The sequence below is a fragment of the Lichenostomus cassidix genome, chromosome Z, assembly GCF_008360975.1.
Source record: "Lichenostomus cassidix isolate B80296 chromosome Z, HeHo_3.0, whole genome shotgun sequence".
Taxonomy (NCBI): Eukaryota; Metazoa; Chordata; class Aves; order Passeriformes; family Meliphagidae; genus Lichenostomus; species Lichenostomus cassidix.
The window spans coordinates 3,220,894-3,245,354 of record NC_139511.1 but is presented as its reverse complement, the minus strand read 5'-3'; the positions used below and the strand labels follow the sequence as shown (position 1 = coordinate 3,245,354).

Genomic DNA, 24,461 nt, shown 5'->3' with positions numbered 1-24,461 from the left:
CATTGCAGTTTTTCCTCTTACCTGATGACTTAAAATGTTTAGCATAAGCACAGTGAAAAGGTCCATGTATGGCACTGCTTTCTAAAGACAATGTATTCTGTCCTGAGAATGTTAAACAGCTGCTGCACCTCTAATATTTGTTTGTGTTTATTTTCTTTCAGTTCATGGTTTGTGTCTGCTTAGCCTGTAACAAAAGCAGAACTCAGCTAAAGATGCATAAAAGGCTAAAAGATGTTTGTAGAGTATCAAGTTAGCTGACGACGTTATGTAAGGTCTGTCTTTAAAAGCTTCTTCTTTCCCTCTCAAGCAAGATTCTTGCAGATAGTGTTTATTGCACCACTTTACTGAATCTTGTTTACAGTCTCTAAGTCTCTTCTTTCTTGAGTCTGTTGTTTTTAATTTAAATTACTTTTCCTTCTTGCTGTCCTTCATATATGGGAGCTGAATTTGAATCTTCTTTCTGAGGTTCACTGTACTAAAATAAGACAAGAGAAGCTCTCTTAGTCTTGGTCTCTGTGCTGCTGGATAACCCAGAAGCCTATAATTGGTAACTGTTCTTTCACAACTTTTAAACAGCACTGACCTTAATGCACCTGTACTCAATGAGGCTTTACTTGCCTCATGCAGAGGGATGTTTTTATGCTTTTTCAGCCTGTGTGGAGAATGCTCACTTTGCTTACTCTGATACCCCACTTAATCACAACGATTTTTATCAAAGAAAAAGAGTATACTGCTCTGTTTGCAGCAGTAAATAATATTAGTGCTCCAGGGCTTGTATTTTATCAAGACCTTGTATAATTTGTATTTTTATGTTGCTTGATGCTTGGATCTCTTGGATCTTTGTGATAAATCTTTAGTCCAGAACACTTGTGGAATGCTAAAAAACATGAACTGTCTTCAGCAAACTGCTAATACTGTTCTTGCTACTTTTTTTGTTCCTTGTCCTAGAGAAACTGAAACTGGCAATCCTTAACAGCTTATATAGCTCACAGCACAAGTGTGGACTGCTGCTGAAAGGGGTGAACTTCTTGCTGTCACAGATCTTAGCTGGATCTGATACAGATCTGATCTGGTTTACAGAAAGCCAACACCCCCTCAGCTGCAAAATCTTGCACTGCATGTGGTGATTCAGTTCCCTCATCCAATATTTCAGGGATCTCCACAGTTGACTGCACATGGCCATCAGTAAAAACCTTTGAGTGTGCATTCCTAATACACATATATTTATTGACTTAAAAATTGTATATACATGTTCTGCTGTACAGATGTTGTGTATAGTACAAAGGAGAACTTCAAGAGTGATATAAAGATGAAATTAACACTTTCTTTGTTATCTTTATTAACATTACAAAAAATATTGTCACACTCCCATTGGACTATTTCAGAACTGGTTGAAGAGGAAGGTGTTGCAGAATTAATCTTCAGTTTAACTTTTTACCTTTTTGGTACTGCACTTGATTAGACCTCGAATGATTTTCGTTCTTGAAGAACATTCTTGCTGGGGAGGAGCTTGGCAAGATCAGTATCTTGGAGTAATTTAAACTAGTGTACTGTATCTTCTGTTGGATTCTTCAGATTTTTTCCTAAAGTCTCATATAGTATTCATTCATGAGCAACCACAAAACCATTTACCCCACTTCTTGGTGTAGGTAATAGCAGTCTCACTATGGTCATTTTTCACTACTAAGAATTTTTTTAAATAGTTGATTTCAAATTATTTGCCTTTCAGTATTTTGGAAGCCATCCAGTTTTTTCAGCTTAGGTGCATGAAAGGTCTTTGATTTATTTCTGCTCTTCACCATACTGATTATACCTGCCAAAATTACTGAAATTTCATTTTATGCATAAAAACGAACTTGTGAATGTATTACCTGTGCCTTATAAATGTAACTGATTTGAGGATAAGGTGATAAAAAGAATAAAAATATTCTGAAAAATTAAATTAAAATTTCATTTTACTAAGAAGGCTTATTTCTTACATCTTCATTTTGCTATTTAACTTTCCTTTTTTGAATCAACTGATCCTACTTCAGATGATTCAGTTGTTTGGGTTTTTTTAAAATTCAAAGAAAATAGCTATGTCTGTTTCAGCTGCAAAGGAACTAGATTAATGTTTCAACTTGGTCTGACAGTTTACATGGCAGAGACTGCTAAGACTATTCTGAGTAATACTGCTTTTGAACTGTAAGCAGTTTGGCAACTTTGGCTGAAATGTGGTGCTGTGCCAGTGCAAGTGAGTGCTTTGCTGTGTGAAACTACCAGCCCTGCTCAGTGCTGGCTCAGGGGCTGTGCTCTAGCCATGTTCACTTTGGAACATGACATCAGGCAGTACTTACATGATTTTTTAGGATTATTTCAATGGGCTTTTTAGCCTGTTGTAAGGCAACAGGTTAAGTGTAATTTCTCAGGAGCTTAATAAACTTGGAACTAGACGTCCTATAGAAATGGGATGCTTTATTAAGGTTTTGCTATTGCTGCATGGTGTCATTTGCTGCCTGTCTCCTACTTTTTGAATAAAAGTGCACTATTCAGTTTTAGAGAAGTAGATGAAAACCAAAAGCTGTTAAAAGCAAGAATGCCTCAAATTAACCTTTTTTTTTGGTGGGGGGAGCAGGGTGGAGAGTAGAAGATGACTTGTGTGCTGGTTTTGGCTGGGCTAGGTTTAATTTCCTTCCCACTGGCTGGTGTGGGGTTCTGTTTTTGATTTGTGGTGGACACAGGGTTGGTGATGCAGAAATGGTTTTGTTGTTGCTGAGCAGGACTTGCACAAGAGCCAAGGCCTTTTCTGCTCTTCCTGTGGCCACACTGGTGAGGAGGCTGGAGGTACATGAGAGGGTTGGAAGGGACACAGCTGGGACAGGTGACCCAAACTGACCCAGGGGATGTTCCAGGCCATGTGACAACAGGATGTGAAGTGGGGAAGAAGGAGGAAGGAGGTGTTTGGAGTGATGGAGTTTGTCTTCCCAAGTCACTGTTAGATACAGTTATGGGACCCTGCTCTTCTGGAGGTGGCTGAACATCTGCCCAGCCATGGCAAGCAGGGCATTAATTCCTTGTTTGCATTTGCTTGTGTGTGTGGTTTTTGCATTCCCCATTGAACTGTCTTCATCTCAACCTGTGAATTTTTACTCTTCCAATTCTCTCCCCAGTCCCACTGGTGGAGAAATGAGCAAGTGGCTGCTTGGAGGCTGGGCTGCTGGGGTTGAATTGTGATGACTTGGAAATCTGATGAGTCCAAAACAACTTTCTTGACAAGACTGAAATGGATTCTCTTTTGTACTTAATAGCAGAACATTGTATTTCTTGGACTATACTTGAGTATGCAAAACTCCTCTGCAGGAGGCTTACTATTTGGATTTACTTTGGCTCCTATGCAATCAAGTGCTGCATCTGCTTCATTCTGGAGCATATCAGGCTTCTGTGTTTCAGATACTCATGTGAAAACCACCTGTGTTCAGAGCCTGGATCCACTTCCTGTGAAGATTTCTTCTTCCAAGACAATGGATATCAAAAGGAATATTGCAGTCAATGCACAGTGAGGAATAATTCTTCTGATAAATCATTCAGAGTACAGTGGTGGTTCTGGAAGGGGTCAGATCCATCAACGCAGAAATATAGGTGAATTCTTGAGGTGTGAGGTAGACTATATATTTCTTTCCCTTAAACTGAGGGGATTGGTTGCCCCTACACTTGGGCAGGAAGCCATGCCTCCTGCTGACTAGAATTGTGGTGCAATTTTCTGCTAAACAGAACTGGAGACACCAGCAAAGGAAGTTTGGGCTTTTTTGGGGAGCCTTGATTGTTTGGCTTTTTGGGGGTTTGTTATGTTTTGTTTTTACAGTGACAGACCATGTTGACTATTTCTTGACAAGAAGGCCTGACTTTACCTACAAAATTTTTGGAATGTAGGCCATAAACACTGCAAAACTACTGAACAGGGGCCTTTTCTCTTTTGTTTCTAATTTTCATGATCAGCTTGCCCAGAGTTTTCATAGCATCATCAGAGGGATGTATGAATCAAGATGCAAAGATGTGGGGAGGTTTTCTTTATTTTGCAAAGTGCTCTCTTTAATTAATGTTTTTGGTAGGGGGGAAAGGCAGATGTTATTCATATTTCTGATAGGATACTGCTCTTGCATACCTGCAGATGTCAACAAAACTTTGCCTTTTTATCACATGCAAAAACTATTCCAAAGGGATATAGCTTTCATGTAGTAAGCTTAGAGATTTGTCACGAAAACTGTATGCATGTAAGACTTTAAAGTGGTGCTAATCTGCATAAACAAATCTATCTATCCTTTGTAAGTATACCACCTTGAAAGAAAGGATTTACTCCTAAGCTGAAATCAATTGCCTGAGTAAGTTTCTTGATTAAGTCTTGCTAACTTAGTTAAGTACATCATACTACATGTCAGAGTTGGGAGGATGAGTGGGTGATTATCCCTTTAAAATAATTAAAGTAAAAATGGCTTTTAAAATCATTATTTATTTGTGTCTCTGTGTGTGTGTGTGTGTGTGTATGTATATATATGCACACACACACAAAAAAACACTGTTTCATGTTTCTCTATTAATAAAAAACTGTGCAAGGCTGAAATACAAGCTGGTGGCAGAGACACATAGCTAATCCTTCAGTTGACATGTTAATTGCAACTATAAATTTCTTCTGTTTAAAATTGCTCTGCTGTAATCACAGAACAACACTCTTTAATTTCAGCTTAAGATAACATTAAGATTCAGTGTTTGCTGCAATCTCTTTTAAAATCTCTGGAAGTGGATGCCAAAGGCATTTGCTACTTTATTTTAAATGTGTAATTGTAGAGAAGGTAATACAGTCAAAGCACTTAAGTTTTGGTCTCTTGGCTGCAAACATGCAAAGGATTTCCTCTGATTGAGGTGAGTAACCTAATGGTTGAAGCTGTTAGTGTTTAATTGTAAGGAATCCCAGGTTTTAAGAACTGACTGTGTTTTATCTCAGCAATTTATCTCATTCTATTCTAGGTGACTTCTGGGTGCCATTTAATGGCTTTTTTTTAGGGTATGACCTGTAAAGACACTGGAGTGGGAATGATGGCAAATTTGCTGACAGAATTTATAATTCATTCCTGTTTCATAATCAAGTAGTAATGTACCTAATATGCCTGCTGAAATTTCTGAACTGATGTCAACAGCAATGACTAGTCATTGTTCCTGACAGTATTAATTTTTTGAGTTTGTTCTTTAAATAAAAAGGTAAAAAGGTGTTTAGGCAGACCGTGGTGTCTTGAACTTGTCTTGTGGCATATTTTCCTTTGCATGTGTAACTGACTGAGTTTTTTTCCCCACTGGGAGCAATGCTAATCAGTCAAGCTTCCCATCTTAACTCCTGAAAAACCTGAGCACTTGAATCTGTTTTGCTAACTTGGTAAAACTATTTTTAAGTAATCAGAAATTTTTAAACTGCTCCAGGAGTCTGTGAAAGACACTGGATTTCTGAGTAGCACCCTGTTGGAAGTACCAAAGATTCAGACTGTTACATCTGTTGGTAAGATGTAAATTAGGGATGTAATTAAGATGCAGAAAGTCATAGCCTGCTTTCAGTTTTGGAATGTACACTTTCGCTTCTCTTTCATCAGAATGAGGCCAGTTACAAAGCATTAGTTGAGATTTGTGCATATTTGTTTGTAGTTTTCATACCTGTCACCATCCTTATTCCAGCAGAGGAGGACTGGTTTACAAAATACTGTCCAGTGAAAATATTTTTCAAGGGAGTTTTAGGTAGAGTAAGGTATTTTAAAAGTCATTACCTGTGATTCTTCCTCCCTTTGGAGTTGTTTATTTTCTTAACAGACAAAAAACACACTTAAAAACCATCAGACCCAGTAGAGGTGTTTTTCAAGTTTAGTATTAAGAACAGCCTGTGTTTTGTAGTTTTTGAGCAAAGTTAGAAATAGTATCCCAGCCTCTTTTCAATAGTGGTTTTCTGAAAAAATGGTTACAAACGGTAGTAAGTGTCACTAGCTCAAGTCAAAGACTGGTGAGAACTTATTTTTCCTCTTGTATATTTAAGTACTGAAATGCTCTAGAATTTCAGTCAGGTAACCAGATTCAAGGTTTTTCTTGATAAAGGGATTATCGTAAGACTGGTATCCCTGGACAACAGTATGCTCAGAGCCATTCAGTAGAGATTTAGAATTTTGGAAAGGAAGCTAAGTCCTCTCAATCTCTTCCACAACTGTAAAGATAAAAGCATTAAAAGATAAAAACAGCTTATCAAACTGACCCGCAGGCAAAAACTGGGAATTTTATGACTACAAACATCATATGCTGCAAAAATAATGTTTAAAGAACAGATGTATTTGGTGTCAGTCAGACAATATTTAATACCAAGCTTATTATTCTTTATCAGACAGTATTGCACTTGTACCAGTACAGATTATTTTCAGAAGTTCTGTTATTTTAGAGGTAAACACCATAGCAGCGGGGTTGTTCTGTGCAGCTACTTTGTGCATAAAGTACATCTAGCACTTCTAAAATCTTTTATTTTGCTCCTTAGAAGTGTCACAGGTGGTAGGAGCAAGAGTCCAAAAGTTCATTTGCTCTTTCAAGGAAAAGATCTTGGATAGTGTTTAAAAATGCTTTGAACTGTTAGCATCATTTGACGCAAAATGTGTAGTAATTCTAATGTGGCTTCATAACTTCATTTATTGTGTCATTTTTACTTTATCTGTGCTCTGGCTAAAGTATCCTTTAGTTAGAAGTGCAAAATACAAATGTTCGAAAGCTCTTTTTCCATGTATATCTTGAGCTGTGTTAGTTCTGAAAAGAACAGGTTTTGTAGCCATAGTCTTAATAGTGTGCAGGTCTGGAGTTGAGATATTTGAGAGTATAATCTCTCCAAGTAATGATTCTTTCTCTGTTGAGACAGCTGGCATGCTGCATCTGGATCAATACATTTTGCTCCTATTTCCTTCTGCAATAAGGAATGTCTTAAAATGGCAATGCCTACAAAATTAGCCTTTGGGAGATGGAAACAATTGTGATGGGAAGGGGTAGTGAACAGGTTGTCAGTAGTGCTGTGAGCCACAGTGAAGGACTGCAGAAGATGTGTGAAAGCCTCTAACTCTTGAGAAGGGTTTCTGCAAAGATCTCCAACCTCAGCCTCCTGCTCCTGAGGCTTTGGCTGGTGACAGACCCATAAATGCATAGAATTGTTCTGTCAGTACCTTTTGGGCAAAGATGGTTCTTAGGTGGCTTCCTTTAATTTAGTGCTCTCAGTAAGCATGAGAGAACTATGCTCAGTGTCAGAATATGTAGGTACAAAGCAGTTTTAAATGCAAGCAGCTTGATTTAATGCAGTGGAAGGCCATTTTTATATATCCTTGCAGATATTGTAGCTTGAAAAGATGAGCCTCTTCATTTGCTTTAACAATTTCTTTAACGTTTTTATGATAATGTAAACTTTTGAAACCACCTTCAATCCTGTGTCCTGTCTAGATGACAATCTGCTCTTGTGAGGCCTTTCTAGGAAGTTTGGGAGAACCCAAATTACACACTGCACATTGGCGTGTGCTAAAGCTGTAACTGGTCAGACTTGAGAAATGGGAATAACAGTTAAATGCTGCAGTCTTAGGTGCTTCTCTGGCCTCCTGTTTTTGCACAGGACTAATAGCAGTGGGAGGGATTAGCTGAAGAAGTTGGTGACTGTTTGGAACTCACCAAATGAGGGGGTTAACAATGACAGCACTCTGCTTAAAAATCCAGCAACAGTCTTTCATACAAACTTACTGGTGGTCCTGCCCTTTACTTGGGGCTTCCAAGTTGCTATTCTTGAAATGAAACAAGATTTCTTATGTGTTTATTCTGGTGCTGCTTTGTGTGGTTCAACATAGCCTAAATATGTTGCCATTAAGATGGGATTTAGATATATTGACCACAAAAAAAAAAAAAAAAGCTGCATGACATACACCACTTTCAAAAACTCTTAAATAAAGCTATTTTTACTGAACTTTTTGATGCACCAGCGTATAACAGGCTGCATGTGAAAAATCTCAGATCTTCCCTTCCAAAATACCAAGTATTTTCTCATTACTAATACACTTCTCATAAATGTAGAGGCTATTCACAGTTGGCACAAATAACTTATTGTTATGATCCAGCACTGGAGATGAAATAGTAGATTATCTGTATTTTTCAGATACTGTGATACAGCAATTCAAAGTTCTGTGTAGGAGCAGAAATTAACTGTTTCTTGTCTGTGGTCCTCTCAGTGTATGATAGAATTGTCAGCTTGTAAAAGTATCTTTTTTTTCCTTTAACAGTGCAAGCGTGCACCATGACTGAGTATTTTTGGGCTGATTATTTTGTTTTAAAACCTGTGTTACGACCATTTCTGATCTGAAATGCTAAATCCCCTTTTGTTACACCCCCTCCAAATCCACAGTGTGTCAGTGTTTTTTGCTGTTTATGAAGATCTTATCATACATGTATTGGCTGTTCTAAAATAGTGCTAGTGCAGTTTTTTCCATTCAGTGTCTGACTTGAGTAGAAGCATTGTTTCCTCATGAACACAAGCATGAAAAATACTACGCCTGCTTGATTTACAGCTGAATCCACAGTGGTGCTTTCTTAATATCGCCTTAGAGGGCTGAACTTGGAGCCTTCTGTAGTGAAATTCTTTTGTGCCCACACTCTGTAATATCTGTTCTCAGTGGTGCTTTATTGGGCACCCACCAGCACTGATAACCAGGAATAACCTTTCAGTTATTACATTTTGCTTGTGCCTCTAAATATTTTCCTAAGAAATATTGCACAGTGTGGAGAGACAAGACATACAGAACAAAACTTTCCTGTGTTCACAGTGTGCATATCTTGGAGCTGATCTGGTAACTGATAACTGAAAATACCAGTTGTGAACCATTATCTCCTTCCCAGAACACAACAGGCTGAGCGATGGCCTTGTTTGAGCACTGCAGTAAAATGTGTAGCTGTCATTTGGTGTTTGAGGTTTTGAAGTGAGCTTTGGGGGTCAGCTTGTCAGTTTGTGCAGGTTTTACCAATACCTGGCCAGCCATGTTCACCTGATGAAGTATGTGGTCCTTTCTTAGACTAGATACTAAGGCATTTCTCCAGATTCTTATAAAACCTGAACTTGCAGGACACAAAATCCAAGCTTATTCAAAAAAAAGCATTAAACACTTTAGTCATATTTCACTATTTTAAAGACATGAAGATACAGGTTCCTCCAGCCCTTCCTTGATCCTTCCTGACCTGTCTTCTCAGAGAACAGTTTTGTTACTTCTTTTTGCAGACATGATGTGTTGTTGTAATAGCAGAAGATGTTATCTAATGTTGGCAAGTTCTTTTGGCCAAAGCTTGAAAATTGCTCAGATAATTTGAACATGACTCCCTTTATGTAATAGTTTAAAATAGAGTTTGTTGCAAGTATAATGTGATGGATGGATCCATTCTTACTCCTCATTCTATGAGGAGTAAGATTGGATTTTTACATGAAGAAGTAGTAAGTGGTTATGCTGTCCCATGCTTGATTGGAGGTTTTGGTGTAGTTGTAAACATGTTTATAATTTGTCCCTTGTTTTAATGCATCTTTTTTCTCTTTGTTGTCTCCTCACTTCCAAAGGAAGTAGTGAAGGGAGGCATGAATGCTTAGAATGATCTTTACGTTTTATTCTGTGCTTTTAAGCTGTTGAAGCAGGATAGTTGACAGGCTCATCCTCTTCCACCACGAGCTTCAGGCTTGAGTAGGAGATGTGTCCTTAGTTCTGGTTTATGCAGGTCAGCATTTCTGGAATGTAGCAGCATGGTAATTCTCTTTTTTCAATCCTCAGTGTTCTTCTTACTGCTCTAAATGATCACTCACCACTACTTGATTTGGCTTGAGTGCCTGAATACAAATAATCAGCAATTAATTGATGGATCTGATCAAAGGCTGTGCAAGCCTCCCAAAAATTACAGCCATCAGTTCTATCCAGGAAAGCTGCAGTTCAGCAAACTGGGTTGACTCCTGGTTATGTTTCTATTTGTCCTCTCTTTAGTGTTTATAATCAGTATATAATACATATACACACGTGCATGCAAGAATAAGTATATAATACATAGATGTCTTTTTTTTTTTTCTTTTTTTTTTTAATCTCTTCTCTAGACAGTAAAATGTATTCTTTAAGAGAATTAACTATTAAGGTTGTGATCTGGAATCTGGTCATGTTTGTGCCTAACAGCAGAAGGCTTGTGCTTGACAGGATCACCAGATGTGTTGCTGGTGTATAAATTTCTGTGAGAATTTCATAATTCAGCATCAGTGAGAGAAGCACTGATGTGAATCTGTGCTATAGTTTGGATAAGGTTGACATCTGTTTTTGGTTTTTTTTTTAATCTGGTGTGTATGTTTACTGCTGATTATGAGGATATGGATGACACCCTTCATAATTCACAGGTTTAGAGATATTTCCTCTGGACTCTCTTTTGAGTCCATGTGGTATGTGGTATTGATGTATCAAGAGTAGAAAGAATCTGGTAAAATACCTCACCCTAATCTTTCTTAGTCTTTCCCTGCATATACTTAAAGGCATTATTTGTGTCCCCTTTGTTTTGTGTCTTACTTAGCAAATGTAGAGTTTGCCCTTACTTCGTTTGGATTGAACCTCAAATTGTTTAAATGTTTTCTAAGCCCTCTGGGATGCAGGCTGCTTCACAATATACTGCTTGAGCCAGTTTGTTGGATGTAATTGAGCGTCTTTTTAGTGTATCCATTCTTAATACTTGTTGCCTTGGATAAACTAACATACTTTGCCTAGAGTGCTTCTTGTTTTCTTGTATCAATTGTAGGAAATGTTTGAGTTTAAATGTTCAGGTGTTTGCCTGGCTTGGCAAAACAAAACTGCCTTTTAAGCAACCATATATGTGTGTGTATGCACATATATTTTCAATTTATATTTAAAGTTGAGATTTTCTGCACTTTTGAAATCAAGAGTTGAATTGTAAATAAAAGACATAAGTTGGCCTTTGTCCATGGGACTGATGTTTTCTCCATCTGTCACCTTTCCCATTTAAATGGGGAAAAGTGTTTGGAAAGAGACTTGTGTTCCCTCCTTTTCCCTGAAATGCCAATATCCCATCCTTCTTTCTGGCAGCATCACATTACAAAGAGTAGTAGAATAGTTTACAGGGAAATGAATAATTTATTTCCTGAAAAATTGATCAAATGACACCTTAGTCTGAACTACAGGAAATGCTGTAGCAGAGTACAGTAACTTGTGGTGGAACAGTGTGTGCTTTCAGATTCAGAAGTAAAATTTCTTGTGCATTTGAAATCTTCCAGCTCTTTCTGTACAGACCAGGCATTTTAATTTTTAGGGATCTAGAACTAATTATTGAAAATACATACCACACTGTCTGCCAGTGGTTTGCTCTTGTAAGTTTGTTTTACATTCCTTGAAATCCAAGATGTGTGTCATGCAAGGGACATAAAGGAGCAGCTCAAAACTTCTGCCATGTCATTTTTTAAATTTTTCTTTTTGCACAAGATGGGGTTTTTTTACAACATAAGTTTCATGTGCCCGCTCTGCTCTGTCAGCCACACAAAATATAAACTTCTTTTATGTTTTTCAAGGAGCCCTTTGAGGATGGCTATGCAAATGGTGAGGAAGGCACACCAGCTGGGGATGCAGCTACTGCTTACACACCTGACAGCAAAGGGGTGGTCAAGTTTGGCTGGATAAAAGGTGTACTGGTGAGTTTGATACATGGTTCTTCAATTTCTTACAGATGCTGATCTGTTCTTACAGATCTTTTTAACTACCTCCTTCTTTGCCTGGCATTGTGATACTGTAGTGTAAAGATTATATGTATGAGAGGTATGATAAATACCATAATTTTTGGAGGGGTTGCTCCTGCTTTTACTGAATTTTAAGGGAATAAATACTTCCGGACTTCGAGTTCTTAAGGGTTTATGGTTTCCTAGCACAGGTTTTAGAGTTTTCAAGTTGCATTATCTCCAAAAAGGAAAAAGGTCATGTAGAAAAAAATCTAACCTGCTTTACTTCTATGGTTAACTTCTATAGTTAGGAGAGGTCCTTCTCTCCATTGATTTTGTAGGATTGATACCTTACTCTTCAGGAAAGAGAGAGATTCAAGATCTGTTTTTAGTCTCATATCTAAATTCTGTGCAATGCAAACTGTCTTCATTGAGATCCAAGAGTTTTAAATACAAGGATTAAAAAATGCCTGCCTCTCTGTTACTGTGCAATTTTGTTGCAAGATATAAAAGTTGTAGAAATGGAAAGTTGCAGCAGTTGTTATTTTAAAAGAAATAAAGTATTTAGTAAGGTATTGCTTTAGTGCTTTTTTTTTTTTTTTGTGGGAGAGACATTTATGGGAGATATAAACTGGGGTTGTAGACCTCACAGTTATCATAGACCTGTATCTTATTTTAAATCATGTTTTCTCTAGTATGAATTTTGGATTGTAAAGTTAGGGTCTAAATTGTTATTATTGTTTGGATGAGACATAGTGCAGGTGTCTGATATTGAAGTATTCTTAACTTTATCTGTGTTTAAGGGAGTACATCATATTTATGTTCCTTTTTTAAAATCAAACTTAAGATTTTATAACAACAACCTGTTGTAAAATAATTTGAAAAGTGGTGAGGAAAGACACCAAGACAATTTCAAAAATATTAAAAACTGAAATGAAGAATTAGTGAAAATGACTGCAGATGCAAGAAATAATCTATGTAAAATTTCTGTTTTATCCTAGGTACGATGTATGTTAAATATTTGGGGTGTGATGCTCTTCATCAGACTATCATGGATTGTAGGACAAGCTGGGATAGGTATGGTACTAATGCAATATAATTTTATTTCAGTGAGTTTCAAATGTGATCCACAAGAGGTGTTAATCCTGTGTTTACACTTCAAACAGAAGTAGGAAATTACCTTAATATTGCCAGTGTTTATGGTAATTTACTCTTACCAAAATCTTCAAGCAGTTACATAGACTTTTTCATTTAGGTATAAGGGTAATATTTTAAAATTGACATTTGTAAGTCTTCAGTGAACTGTAGAGATCAACGTTTGATCTCTGATTATTAAAATCTGCAAATAGGCTCTGTAGTATATAAGCATTTTTTTTCAAAGGCTTAACTTAGTGTTGGACTGCAGAAAATCTCTGGTCTGCAAAAGGCTTGTGTTTCCTTGAATCTCTAGAACACAGCTCTTACCTTGCTGATTCAAGAGAGCCTTTATCCAGTTTTATTTTTATCCTGGAAATTCATCTTTACAAAAGGGGAAAGAAGAAGCCTTTTGCCTAAATGTGTGGGACCACACACAGTAAATTTGTGTTGCATGTGCAAGAAGTGAGTATTTAAATGAAGTTAGGTTGAAGGTTTGTACTCTTTAATACTGCTGGGTTTACACTGTTTTTCACCTCTTTTTCCAAAAGGTCTGTCTGTCTTGGTTATTGGAATGGCCACTGTGGTGACGACTATTACAGGACTGTCTACTTCAGCAATAGCCACAAATGGGTTTGTAAGAGGAGGTAATGCTATTTTCATAAAATTTTTAAAGCTTTTCTCACTCTGGAGTGCACACTTTAATATTCCTGAGGAGCAAAGCCTTCCTTGTGTTCTGTATGTGATTAAACAGTCATGTAATTAACAAAAAGTCAATAGATAGCCTATTAATTAGATTTTAACTAGTGCCCTTCTTTTCTGCTGTGAAAGAAACTTTATCTGTTTTAAATTTTTGGAATACAAACATTTTTAGTGATACATGTCCAGGAATTAATAGGGTCTTAATATTCTCCTGCATTGCACTGGTTGGTTAAGAGTGTGCTTGTCTGTGTTCATGTCCTGAAATAAATCTTCACACAAGTAACTCTCCAAACTCTCAGTTAGCTCCAGCTTTCCTGAGGGTGATGGTTTTTATTCTCTTCTGTGGTTTATCTGCTGTTGTCAGTTATTTTTGGAAGTAGTTGGTGCCTTTGACATAATCAAACTACTTCATGACATTACAAGACTGCTCCTAGTAAAAAAATGCAGTGGAATTAAAGTAACAACTTACAAAACTATCTTCATTAAGATTAAGAATGAAAAGCCTCACTATCACAAAGTACACAGACCTAATGGAAAAGATCAGCTAGGAGTGTTAGCATTATGTCCAGCTTAGTTTCTAAATGCCCTTTCAGTTTTTTAATTGCATTAAGTATGTCAGGTTTTGCCATTTGTATTGAAGCCTTTTTTAAGTCACTCTTGAAAAACAGTATTTCATTAGAAAAGTTAAAGTGCTGAATGGGAAGAACTGTAGAGTAAAATCACAATTGTTCCTATGAAAACGTTATGGTAAGATTTTTTTTTTAAAGTTACATAAGACAGAGTGAGTATGACACAGTGGGTACATCCATAGGATTTGCACAAGTGTAACACAGTGAAATCAAGGATTTTCTGTTGCAGATTTTTAAAATGCATTCAATTTAGACTAGAGCTGGAGGACTTTGTTGCTTCTAGAAAGCTTAGCCTAAACTTTGAGGAATATGCCTTTGCTACATTTTCTAAATTTTAGTTTTCTGTAATAGTGCAGGATACTCAGATTTCCATTTGTCATGTGGGATTTGAGATGTTTTTGTCAAGCTCAAAAGTACAAAGAATAGGCCCTTGAGAGTCCTGTTGGAGGACAGAAAATTCCTTTAACAAGAGAGCTTTTAGAAACAGGTCTTAGAGGTTTGGAACTTCAGTGGGTTTACTGCAGTCTGCTTTTCCAGTTTCTTTATCTTGACTGCACAAGTGCTTTCAGCAGTTTGAAGTTAAAAGCCCAGTAATGCTGCCACTTGTGTTTTACAATTTATTTTCTAACCATAGAACCAGTCACATACCTGAATAATATGATGTGGTGCATGAGTCATGGTTATTTCCAGCTGGTCTCTTTTCCTAAGAACTTGAAATATGCTGAAATTTCACGAACATATCTGTCCCTAAAAGACTTAGTTTAGGGTTATTTTCTAATACATCAGGGAATAAAGGGTGAGTACATTCTGGCTCGTGTAAATGTTAAATTGCTGATGACTGTATGTTTTAGGCTCTATCATTTAGAGGACGTTTTTGTCTTTTGTGGGTTTTTTTTTTTTTTTTTCTTTCAGGGGGAGCATATTACTTAATTTCCAGAAGTCTGGGGCCAGAGTTTGGTGGTGCCATAGGTCTGATCTTTGCATTTGCCAATGCTGTGGCAGTAGCAATGTATGTTGTTGGCTTTGCAGAGACTGTTGTCGAGCTGCTCAAGGTACTTGGATGACCTTGCTTATACTGATTATACTTTAGATACAAAGTTTGAGCTGTTGTCTTATCATAAAATGGTGTGGTTTGGAAGAGACATTTGAAGGTCACCTAGTCCAACCCCCATCCAAGTAGAATGACAGAATGGTTTGGGTTCAAAGGGACCCTAAAGCCCATCCAGTGCCACCCCCTGCCATGAGCAGGGACACCTTCCACCAGCCCAGGTTTCTCCAAGCTCCATCCAGCCTGGCCTTGGACACTTCCAGGGATCCAGGGACAGCCACAGCTTCTCTGAGCACCCTGTGCCAAGGCCTCCCCACCCTCACTGTAAAATGTTTCTTTCTTACATCTAGTCTAAATCTGCCCTCTTTTAATTTAAACCATTATTCCTTGTCCAATAACCACAACCCTTTCCGACGGTCTGTCCCCAGCTTTCTTGTAAGCCCCCTATAAATATTAAATGGTCACAATAAGGTCTCCCTGGAGCTCTCTTTTCTCGAGGCTGAACAACCCTGATCTTTTCCAGTTAGAAAAGTCATTGATTTAAAAACAAAGTGACACCCAAATTACTTGTATCTTCAGAGGTAGTTTACAGTTAGTAAATTTGTGGTGTGCAGGTTAACTACTAATAAATTACTGTAAACAAAATGCTGTTCTTTGGTAGGGTAGGTGTTTACCTAATTAAATATATGACTGTGTATTTTTTGTTTGTTTTGTTAGGAAAATGGGACATTGATGATCGATGAAATGAACGATATCAGAATCATAGGGGCTATCACAGTGGTGATACTGCTGGGTATTTCCATTGCTGGAATGGAGTGGGAAGCAAAAGTAAGAAACTCCCATCTTTTCTTTTGTTCTCTGGCTCATAATTTTGATTCCATTTTTGTACCCTAGCTGTCTGATTTATTTTCAGTATATTTAGAGTATTCAGTACAGCAGGATGGTATGTTAGAAGTCAATTGATTTTTATGCAATAGCTCTTTGTCTGGCACTAGCTTGTGCAGGTCTGAACTGCATTTCAGATCTTAAACCACTTCTCTTCACTGAAGGCTTAAGCATCTGTGACAACATAAACCCCAGCATAATCTACTCTTAATGACAAATAGATTACTCTTAATTATCAAACAGGTTAATGATATTTCCCTCTGCTAAGCAGTTACAGCACAAGAGAAGGTAAAAACTTCAGCATGGCACTTTTCCCTTACTATGAACTTTAGGCAAGTTCTGTGGATGAAAAATACAGGGCTGGTGCCAAAGCCAATCTAGAGCTGTGTAGCTTCTGCTGGCTCAAACCCAGTATCTTCCCCTTCTCTTCCATTTTTTTCTGGTTTGGTTTCCACTTGGAAACAGCCCCAAACAGTGTGATGCATTCAGTAGACCAAGTATGGAGAAGAGTTTTGAATGTTGGTGGTGATGAATGTGTAGGAGGGAAAACCTTCTTCCGTTGTCATGTTGTGGCTGCACAGTCTTAGGTCATCTCTGACTGAAGAGATCTCAGAGGACCTTAATAGAGAGGCTGCCTTACCAGTTTTCTGCTTGCCATTACTAGGCAGCATAAATTGCTCTCTTTCCTGGACCTGGGAGGCTTTTTCTGAGTATCTAGACATAATGTGCTCAAAAGAAAAAAATTGAGAAGAGCCTCTTACTGGGGCTTCCTTCCCAACTGATGTATATTTCATAATAGCTCCTATTTTCTGCACTGAGAGGGACCTGAAGGAGCCTCTTCATCAAGTGTTGTGAGTTTCTTATGCTCCTGCATCAAGGAGATGATGGTATTTATAATCAAAATGAGGGACGGTTTTTTATCATTGTTGCTTCCAAGAAACAGGGATCCTAGAAGAATGAGTGAAGATCAAGTGCACTACTTTGATATACTACCAGGAGAAAAGAAACTTACAGAAATTCAGTTTGGCATGTATTTTACACTGAATGTCTGTAAAAACTGTTTACCTTTCCCAAGTAGCCCTTCATTGTCTGTAACTTGAATTTGTGGTGCTATCTGTATGCACCCAACTTCGAATACTACTGACCTTCTTATTCTGAGCTGTTCAGTTTTTCCTTTGAAAGAATTATTTGTTATTAACCCTCTGGCCACTGCCACTTGAAGTCACAAGAAATATCTTGGTCTTGCTGTGTAGCACATTATACAACAACAGTTTACATGGAAATACCCCGTTCAATGTTTCTGTATCAAACCTGAAATGTGGTATCACTGCAGTGTCATCCTTATTAGGGATAGCTTACAAAAATTCTGTGCTCAATGCAAAAGTCAAAACTTTTCTCGGTTTCTCTGTCATGGAAGGAAGTTAGTGGGAGCAATGATAGGAAACTGAACCTGTCAGACAAGCATTTCATGTGGGCTAACATACAACTCAGCATAGCAAAACACCACTGTTTCCATCTTGAGCTGTGGTGTTCTCCTATTCCTTAGCTATGTCTTAGAGAATGCCTTGGAAAATGGAACAGGGAAATCTATAATAATACCTTTGAAATAGATCTAAAAGTGAAGAGAGACTGGGTTTGATCCCCTGGAAGTTTGCTTTAAAAAATGGCCTTTCAGAGTTTGTGGTTTTTACAGCTCAACTCCTCATGTTGAGGTCTTAGAAGCCCATTCTTTCAGACTTTGGAATTTAAGTAAGGTATTCAGCAAACATCCCTAGCTTCAGGATGTTTATGCCTAGCTTAGTTACTGGAAAAATCCACTTGTGGCAATTTCTCTGTGATAACTTGATGTTGAATTCTCTGGTATTCCTGAAGACTTCTGTAAGCACCCAGCATAATCCTTACACCTTTCACCTATTCTTGAGGCTTTACAAATATTTAAATACAAACTGTTCTCTTCAGGTGGACTTTTAAATCTGCTCCAGGCTGTTAATGCTCTGTTTATCACTTTTCTACCCCGTTTTCTTGAGAGGCTGTGTGAACTGAAAACTTTTTTGTAGGCATCAACAATGCCACAGTGCTATTGCATATTAACTCCTCATCCTAGGCCTAAAAAGAGTCTGTGAATAGCTTCCCCCAAGCTACTGGCATTCCTTTCTAAGGAATCAAATAACCCAGAAGATAACAGCAGTGTGATTGCTTATTTAAATGGAAAACCTGAACCACCTCTATAATGCCTAGATGTGTCTTTCCTGACACTTTCGAGGTTTTGGATGGTGTAAAGTACTTCTTGTTCCAGTTGTAGGGCTTAGAATAGTTCTAGGGAAAAGTGACTAAAAATCTAGGTTGTCATAGAAGGTCTCAAAACAAGGAATTAACAAGTAATTGTTGTAGTTTGCAATTAAATTTCATAAGTTAGGGGTGAGAACATGAGAATATAGGAAAATAATCCAGTTCATTCCATAAAATAGGAAATAAACGCTGTTTGATTCTGGATGTAATAAAATTTCTAGTAATGTAAATATTGCATGCTGAAGTATAAGACAAGGTATTATGACTGTGGCTAATAAGGCAATGTTGCATTTTTGACTATTTTCTTGTGAATTTCTTGAATCTACTCAAAGGCATTCCTTCTGGAAGGCTTATGTATAGGGAAAATAGTTTCAAGAAGTTTGGTTTTAACACTGTAACTTTGAGGCGTTTGGTAATAAAAAACTTTCTAAATTAGGCTTCAAATTGGGAAATTATTCCTATTTCTTTATTAAAAATCCTAGTACAAGTTCTCTCCAGTTTCCTCATTTATTTATGGAAAACATGCTGAGACGACTAAGCTGAATTTGGAATCAAGTAAACATTTACATTTTTATAGCACAACACTTGATACTATGAAAGGAGCAAGTTCTCCTGTGTGACAGCCATCATTGTGTTTCAGGCACAGATAGTCCTGCTGGTGATCCTCATCCTTGCTATTGGAGACTTTGTCATAGGGACATTTATTCCTCTGGATAGCAAGAAGCCCAAAGGGTTCTTTGGTTATAAAGGTATGTTGGAACAATTTACAGTTTGGTAAACAAAACCTTTTTTTTTTTTTTTGCAAAATATGTTGTTATATTTAAATTTAAATTAAACATGTAATATATCTTATAGTCCTATTTAACTAGATATTTCTTTTTCCTTGATTTTTTTCAAACTTCTGCAGTTTTGTCCCTTAAAGCTATTGGGCCAAAACTTCATCCTGTGTGTTTAATATTAAATATATTAAATTTTAAAAAGCTGGATGATACTGTAAGTATTTGTACTACTTAAATATATTGTGTTGACTTCTATGTTGAGTTGAAGTGATGAATTAGGGCTTATATGTTCTACACTTAATTTAATAAAGTGCTGTGACTGTCAGCTTTTTTACTGGTCTCATAGTGGCTGGAATGGGTTAATACCTCACCTTCTACATGGATATTGATAGACTTAAATCTTCTCCTGCAGCTGAAATATTCATGGAGAATTTTGGGCCAGATTTCCGACAAGATGAAACTTTCTTTTCTGTGTTTGCCATTTTCTTCCCTGCTGCAACTGGCATACTTGCTGGTGCAAATATCTCGGGGGACCTTGCGGTAAGTAGTGAATTAAAAATATTCTTCACAACCACTCAAGTGTACGTTGATCTCTGTCATCACTGTCCACTGACATTTTTCTTTCAGGATCCTCAGTCAGCCATACCTAAAGGAACGCTGTTGGCCATCTTAATCACTACATTGGTTTACGTAGGAATTGCAGTATCTGTAGGTAAATAGAGAATGTTTTTAACTTTATCCTTTCACGTTCATTCTGAGGATGTGTTTTGATATGGTTTTATGTAATTTGTTACGTAAAGTTGTTATGTAATTGACTTTCCTGCATAGGAAGGTAATAGCCAAAGGTTTCTGGTTTTTACTGCTGGGAGATTCAGTTTTCATCTGATGTTTTAATTTCCTGAAGCGACTGATACTTTTTAAAGAAATGTGACTGCTTGAGACTAAAGATGACAAAAGACTTCTTACCGGTGTTTCTTCATTTGCTGCAGTTATTTATATTGAAGGATTTACAATTTAACAGTGGGATAATGCCTGGATTAGAAAAGCATGTTTTGAGGAAATACTCACTGAACAAACACCTGTATTGTTTTGAGGATTATGGTAACCAGCCACTTACCTGAAGTGAACCATGGGATGATCAGACAGCACTGTGGTGAGCTTGAGCAGTAATTCCTGAGTTGAGGGAGACCAAGAAAGGCCTTCAGTCTGGTCAGCCCACTTTTGGAAGTGTCATGTTCTTGGGTAAAGAAGAGAAATTATCACAGACTGATCTGAGTCTTCTCTTTGCAGTCTTTATCACCCCACAGTGGTTTGAAATCCTCTGTAGAAGTTGCTCTGGGGTTGATTCCAGTTCTGCTCTAGAGCACCAGTGGTTAACCATGTTTTTCCCACCCATAAAATAATTCTAGCAACCTTAAGATTACAAGATTGTATTTGTACCTTGGATGTTTCTTGCCTGTGATTTGAAATGTTTTTTACTCACGTCACATAAACTAGTTTCTGACAGTAATAATAATTTTTTTATACGAAAGACCTTGTTTTATGATAGCTGTGGTGCCTTTTGAGTGAAATTCTCATTTAGAAGAGTACCATTGATCTTACCTCTAATGAGACTTCCTTTCTAAAGATACCAATCTTGCTAGTCTGCCTCTGTTGGCTAACGTGGGAGTGTAGCTCTGCCAAATAGTTGCTCTGTAGTGATTGTGCCTTATGCAGCATAATGAGCTACACTCATTTCCTAATTAGATTGACTGCACAGACCTCTTGCTACCACATTTGAATCCTTTGGAACCTCAACCCACACAAGACTGAAATTATTGTTAATACTCTCTTGTTAATGGAATACTTTGATCAGCTTCCAAACATGAAAAATGCAACATAAAATTTGACAAAAGAAGCAGTTTGCAAAACCAACCGGACGTGAAATTGTTTGATTCATCAGAAATGTTCTGCCTTGTACTGGCTTTATACTCTGAATTATGCTAGTTAGAAAAAGGCAGCAAGAGTCAGAGATTGAGTGAAATTTAGCTCCTCTTGAGGCATTGGATTAGGAGCATTAGGCAAATACAAATACTTCTAATCCTTTCCCAAAGTAAGCAAGTCGTTAAAGATTTGAAGGGGCTAATAAATGTTGCAGAGTGTTCATATCTGAAGAGGAAAATGATGTTCTGAACACACTATTTCTGTGATGTATCGTAAGTAAGAAGGCTAAACTGAGTAGAAAAGGCTTAAAAAAGGAAAATTGCTCATCCTGCTGCTAGAGCTAGGCAGATATTTCAAAAAGATAACTAAGAAGGTATGCAGTTTCATATTTTAGCAAAGGACTAATGCAGACATGCAGGTGTCATGAGGAGGCAGATTTCACAAGCAAATCTGCATCAAAAATCTTGAAAGATACATTTCAAAGAGCAACATATATTGCTTTAAAAACAAGGGAAGCTCTAATAAAAGAAGCCAAAGTTTTCAGTAGCATTAAGACCTGCTTCCTGTAGTTATGAAAGTAAAGCTAACTAAAAAGAGCCTAACTAGATGCTTACAGCACTGGTAAAGTTAAACACTCTGAACTGCAGTCTGAAGGGCTGTAGTTCCTCTGGAATTCATGTAGTTAAGGAGATGACTTGATGGAGATGCTGTTAGCCTTCTCAGGCTTAAAGCATGGCAAAGCTCTATTTGAATTTGGCAGGAACATGCTTAATAAATGCCTGTGAAAAGGTGAAATCCTGTTTTTTGCAGGAAGGAAGACCTAGAGATTCTTAGGGAAAATGCTGCCAGAATCATATAAATAAATGAATCTTTTCTGAATGAGTGTTCCAGAAAGTGTCAATGCTGTTACTTGTATCTAAGTGTCTTCTGAGAGCAGAGCCTGCCCAGCTGGCTTCTGATCTACATTCTCACATGGTCAGGCCCACATCAAGTTTCTTCCTACTGTCATGGCCCTTTCTGTCACACTTTGACTTTGTGTGTGAAAGTCCAGCCAACCAGCTGGATCTGACAGAAATGAGGAAGAGGAGGGCTGTGATATTGCACTTAGGTATTTAGTGAGTTGTTCAATGTAATGGGCCTCCCACTGCAGTCTTTCACCAACAAAAAAGTTATTTACAAATAGTTCAGCTGAGAAGTGTGTTGTCACATCCATTGTAATGCTTGAATGTCTGGGGCAAATACTTGGATAGTGGAGATGGAGAAATATTTTCCTCTTACAGAGCTTTTAATCCCATTTAAACCAGAAAACAGCACAAAACCCCAACCTCTGCACATACAAGAAAAACATAAGACCAGTGATCAGTGTAGGAAACCCTTACTGTAATTAAACCAATTGGGCTTAATAAGTAACTAAAAAAAGAAATTAGGAGTGGAAGGATTAAATGATGTCCACCTACTGGGACCAGGTGTTGCTGTGGGCTGTTAAGTTCTGATGGCTCAGAAAAATCTATATACAGCATAAGTAATTAGGAATTCATTTTCCCAATGGAAGAGAGACAATTAACATAGATGCCTAGGAATATTGCTGAACAAACTTAAACTCTGCTTTCTTCCTTACTTTGCAAGTATTTAATTCAAGTCCTTAGCTGCTACAGAGTTCTGTTGCAAGGCAATTTTTATCATTCAAGTTCTTAACAGATGAAAGTAATTTTAAATTAATTTTAAAATTTAATTTTAAAAAAATTGGAATTTTATTGACAGTAGACTTTTCCTCACTCCTTGTTTAATTCCAGTTCCTGGAAGTATTTCCTGGTGTTCAAACAGTTTGGTTACCTCTACTGTTAGACCACAGCATGCTAAATAATAATCAGTCTGACTGAATGTTAAATAACATAGTCTGATCTACTTTTTGTCATATATGAGACAAAAACCCCTTGAAGTAGAAGATTTAATGGCCTTTTAGTACTCTTCAGTTTTTCTTAGTTTCTATTTCTGTTTCTCCAGCATTTTCTTGACCAGCAAAATTACAAATAATCACAGATAAACTGAAGACAGTAGTTAAGGTGATAATTATAAAAAGATGTGGAAGAAATGGTACTGTGTGTCTGTTCTTCACCAAGAAACTAACTTAAAAATGGCACAGTCACATAGGAGACACAGTCACGTGGTTTATTTAAACATTGGGAAGTAGTTTGCAGCAGGCTTTCATGACAAACGTTTTAATTTCTTATTAATATTGACTGGAAGAGAAACAATTGCAACAGAATGTATACTGGTCTACAAACATCTTGACATACAAGATGAATCTGCACTCATCTAGGAATATTGACCAAAAGAGAAAGTTTAATATCATAAAACCATAAAATGGCTTGGGTTGGAAGGGACTGAGAAGATCATCCAGTTCCCACTCCTGCCTTGGAACACCTTCCACAGGTTGCTCCAAGCCCTGTCCAGCCTTGGACACTGCCAGGGATCCAGCCACAGCTTCTCTGGGCACCCTGTGCCAGTCCTGTCAAGTCAAGTGGTGTTGCATAATACTAACTTCAGTTTAGGTGCTATGTGGAAACTCACGCTTCAGAGAAATAGTATTTCAGCTAAAATTGTGCTCTTAAACTTTTACAAGCCTACTGACATTGTTTTAGCACAGTTTTAGCTGTGCTAAAACTTTTTATTTCTTACTACACTCAGATTTATTAAAAAACTAAAGCTTGTTTCAGTCAAGGGAGCAGTTGGCTTGATTTTTTACTTGTTCTTTATAGTGAAGATAGGCTTAGTACTGTGTTAAAAAATTAAATACTATGTTTTAATATTGCTCTAATTTAAGCTTAAATAGAAAGGAATTAACATATATCCTTAAGTTCTGGTTCAGTTTGTTAATGCTGTTTTTTATTGTTGTGTCCCTTGTAGGTTCCTGTGTAGTTCGAGATGCCACAGGGAATGTAAATGACACCATTGTCACCGAGCTGACAAATTGCACTGCTGCAGCCTGCAAACTAAACTATGATTTCTCATCCTGTCAGTCTCCAGCAGGGTGTCACTATGGGCTGATGAACAATTTCCAGGTATAAAACTTTCTCCTTAGTCTGAATACTGGGGTTTGTGTTTGGCTTTTTTTTTTTGTTGGTTTGGTGCTTTGGGGATTTGTCTATTTTTTTCTTTGGATTTGTTGGTTTGGGGTTTTTTAAATTGCTTATTAGGCCTAAATATGTTTGTCTCCATAAATACAAGTTTTGTCTGGAATAGGTATGTGGTACATTCTAGCTGGTATGCAGAAGAATGTATGCGTGTTGAAAACTCTTAGGTGTTTATGCACAGGTGGT

At 37.4% G+C, this 24,461-nt stretch overlaps 1 protein-coding gene across 2 annotated transcripts in view; it reads left to right on the top strand.

Moving 5' to 3' along the window:
- Positions 1-24,461, top strand: part of SLC12A2 (solute carrier family 12 member 2) — a 55,180-nt gene that overhangs the window by 5,035 nt on the left and 25,684 nt on the right. For both annotated transcript variants that reach the window (XM_085042799.1, XM_085042798.1), the window contains exons 2-10: positions 11,609-11,728; positions 12,754-12,829; positions 13,438-13,533; positions 15,130-15,269; positions 15,983-16,093; positions 19,080-19,188; positions 19,631-19,758; positions 19,846-19,930; positions 24,049-24,203. In XM_085042799.1, the coding sequence (XP_084898925.1) occupies positions 11,609-11,728; positions 12,754-12,829; positions 13,438-13,533; positions 15,130-15,269; positions 15,983-16,093; positions 19,080-19,188; positions 19,631-19,758; positions 19,846-19,930; positions 24,049-24,203 (1,020 nt within the window). The remainder of the gene's footprint in view (positions 1-11,608; positions 11,729-12,753; positions 12,830-13,437; positions 13,534-15,129; positions 15,270-15,982; positions 16,094-19,079; positions 19,189-19,630; positions 19,759-19,845; positions 19,931-24,048; positions 24,204-24,461) is intronic.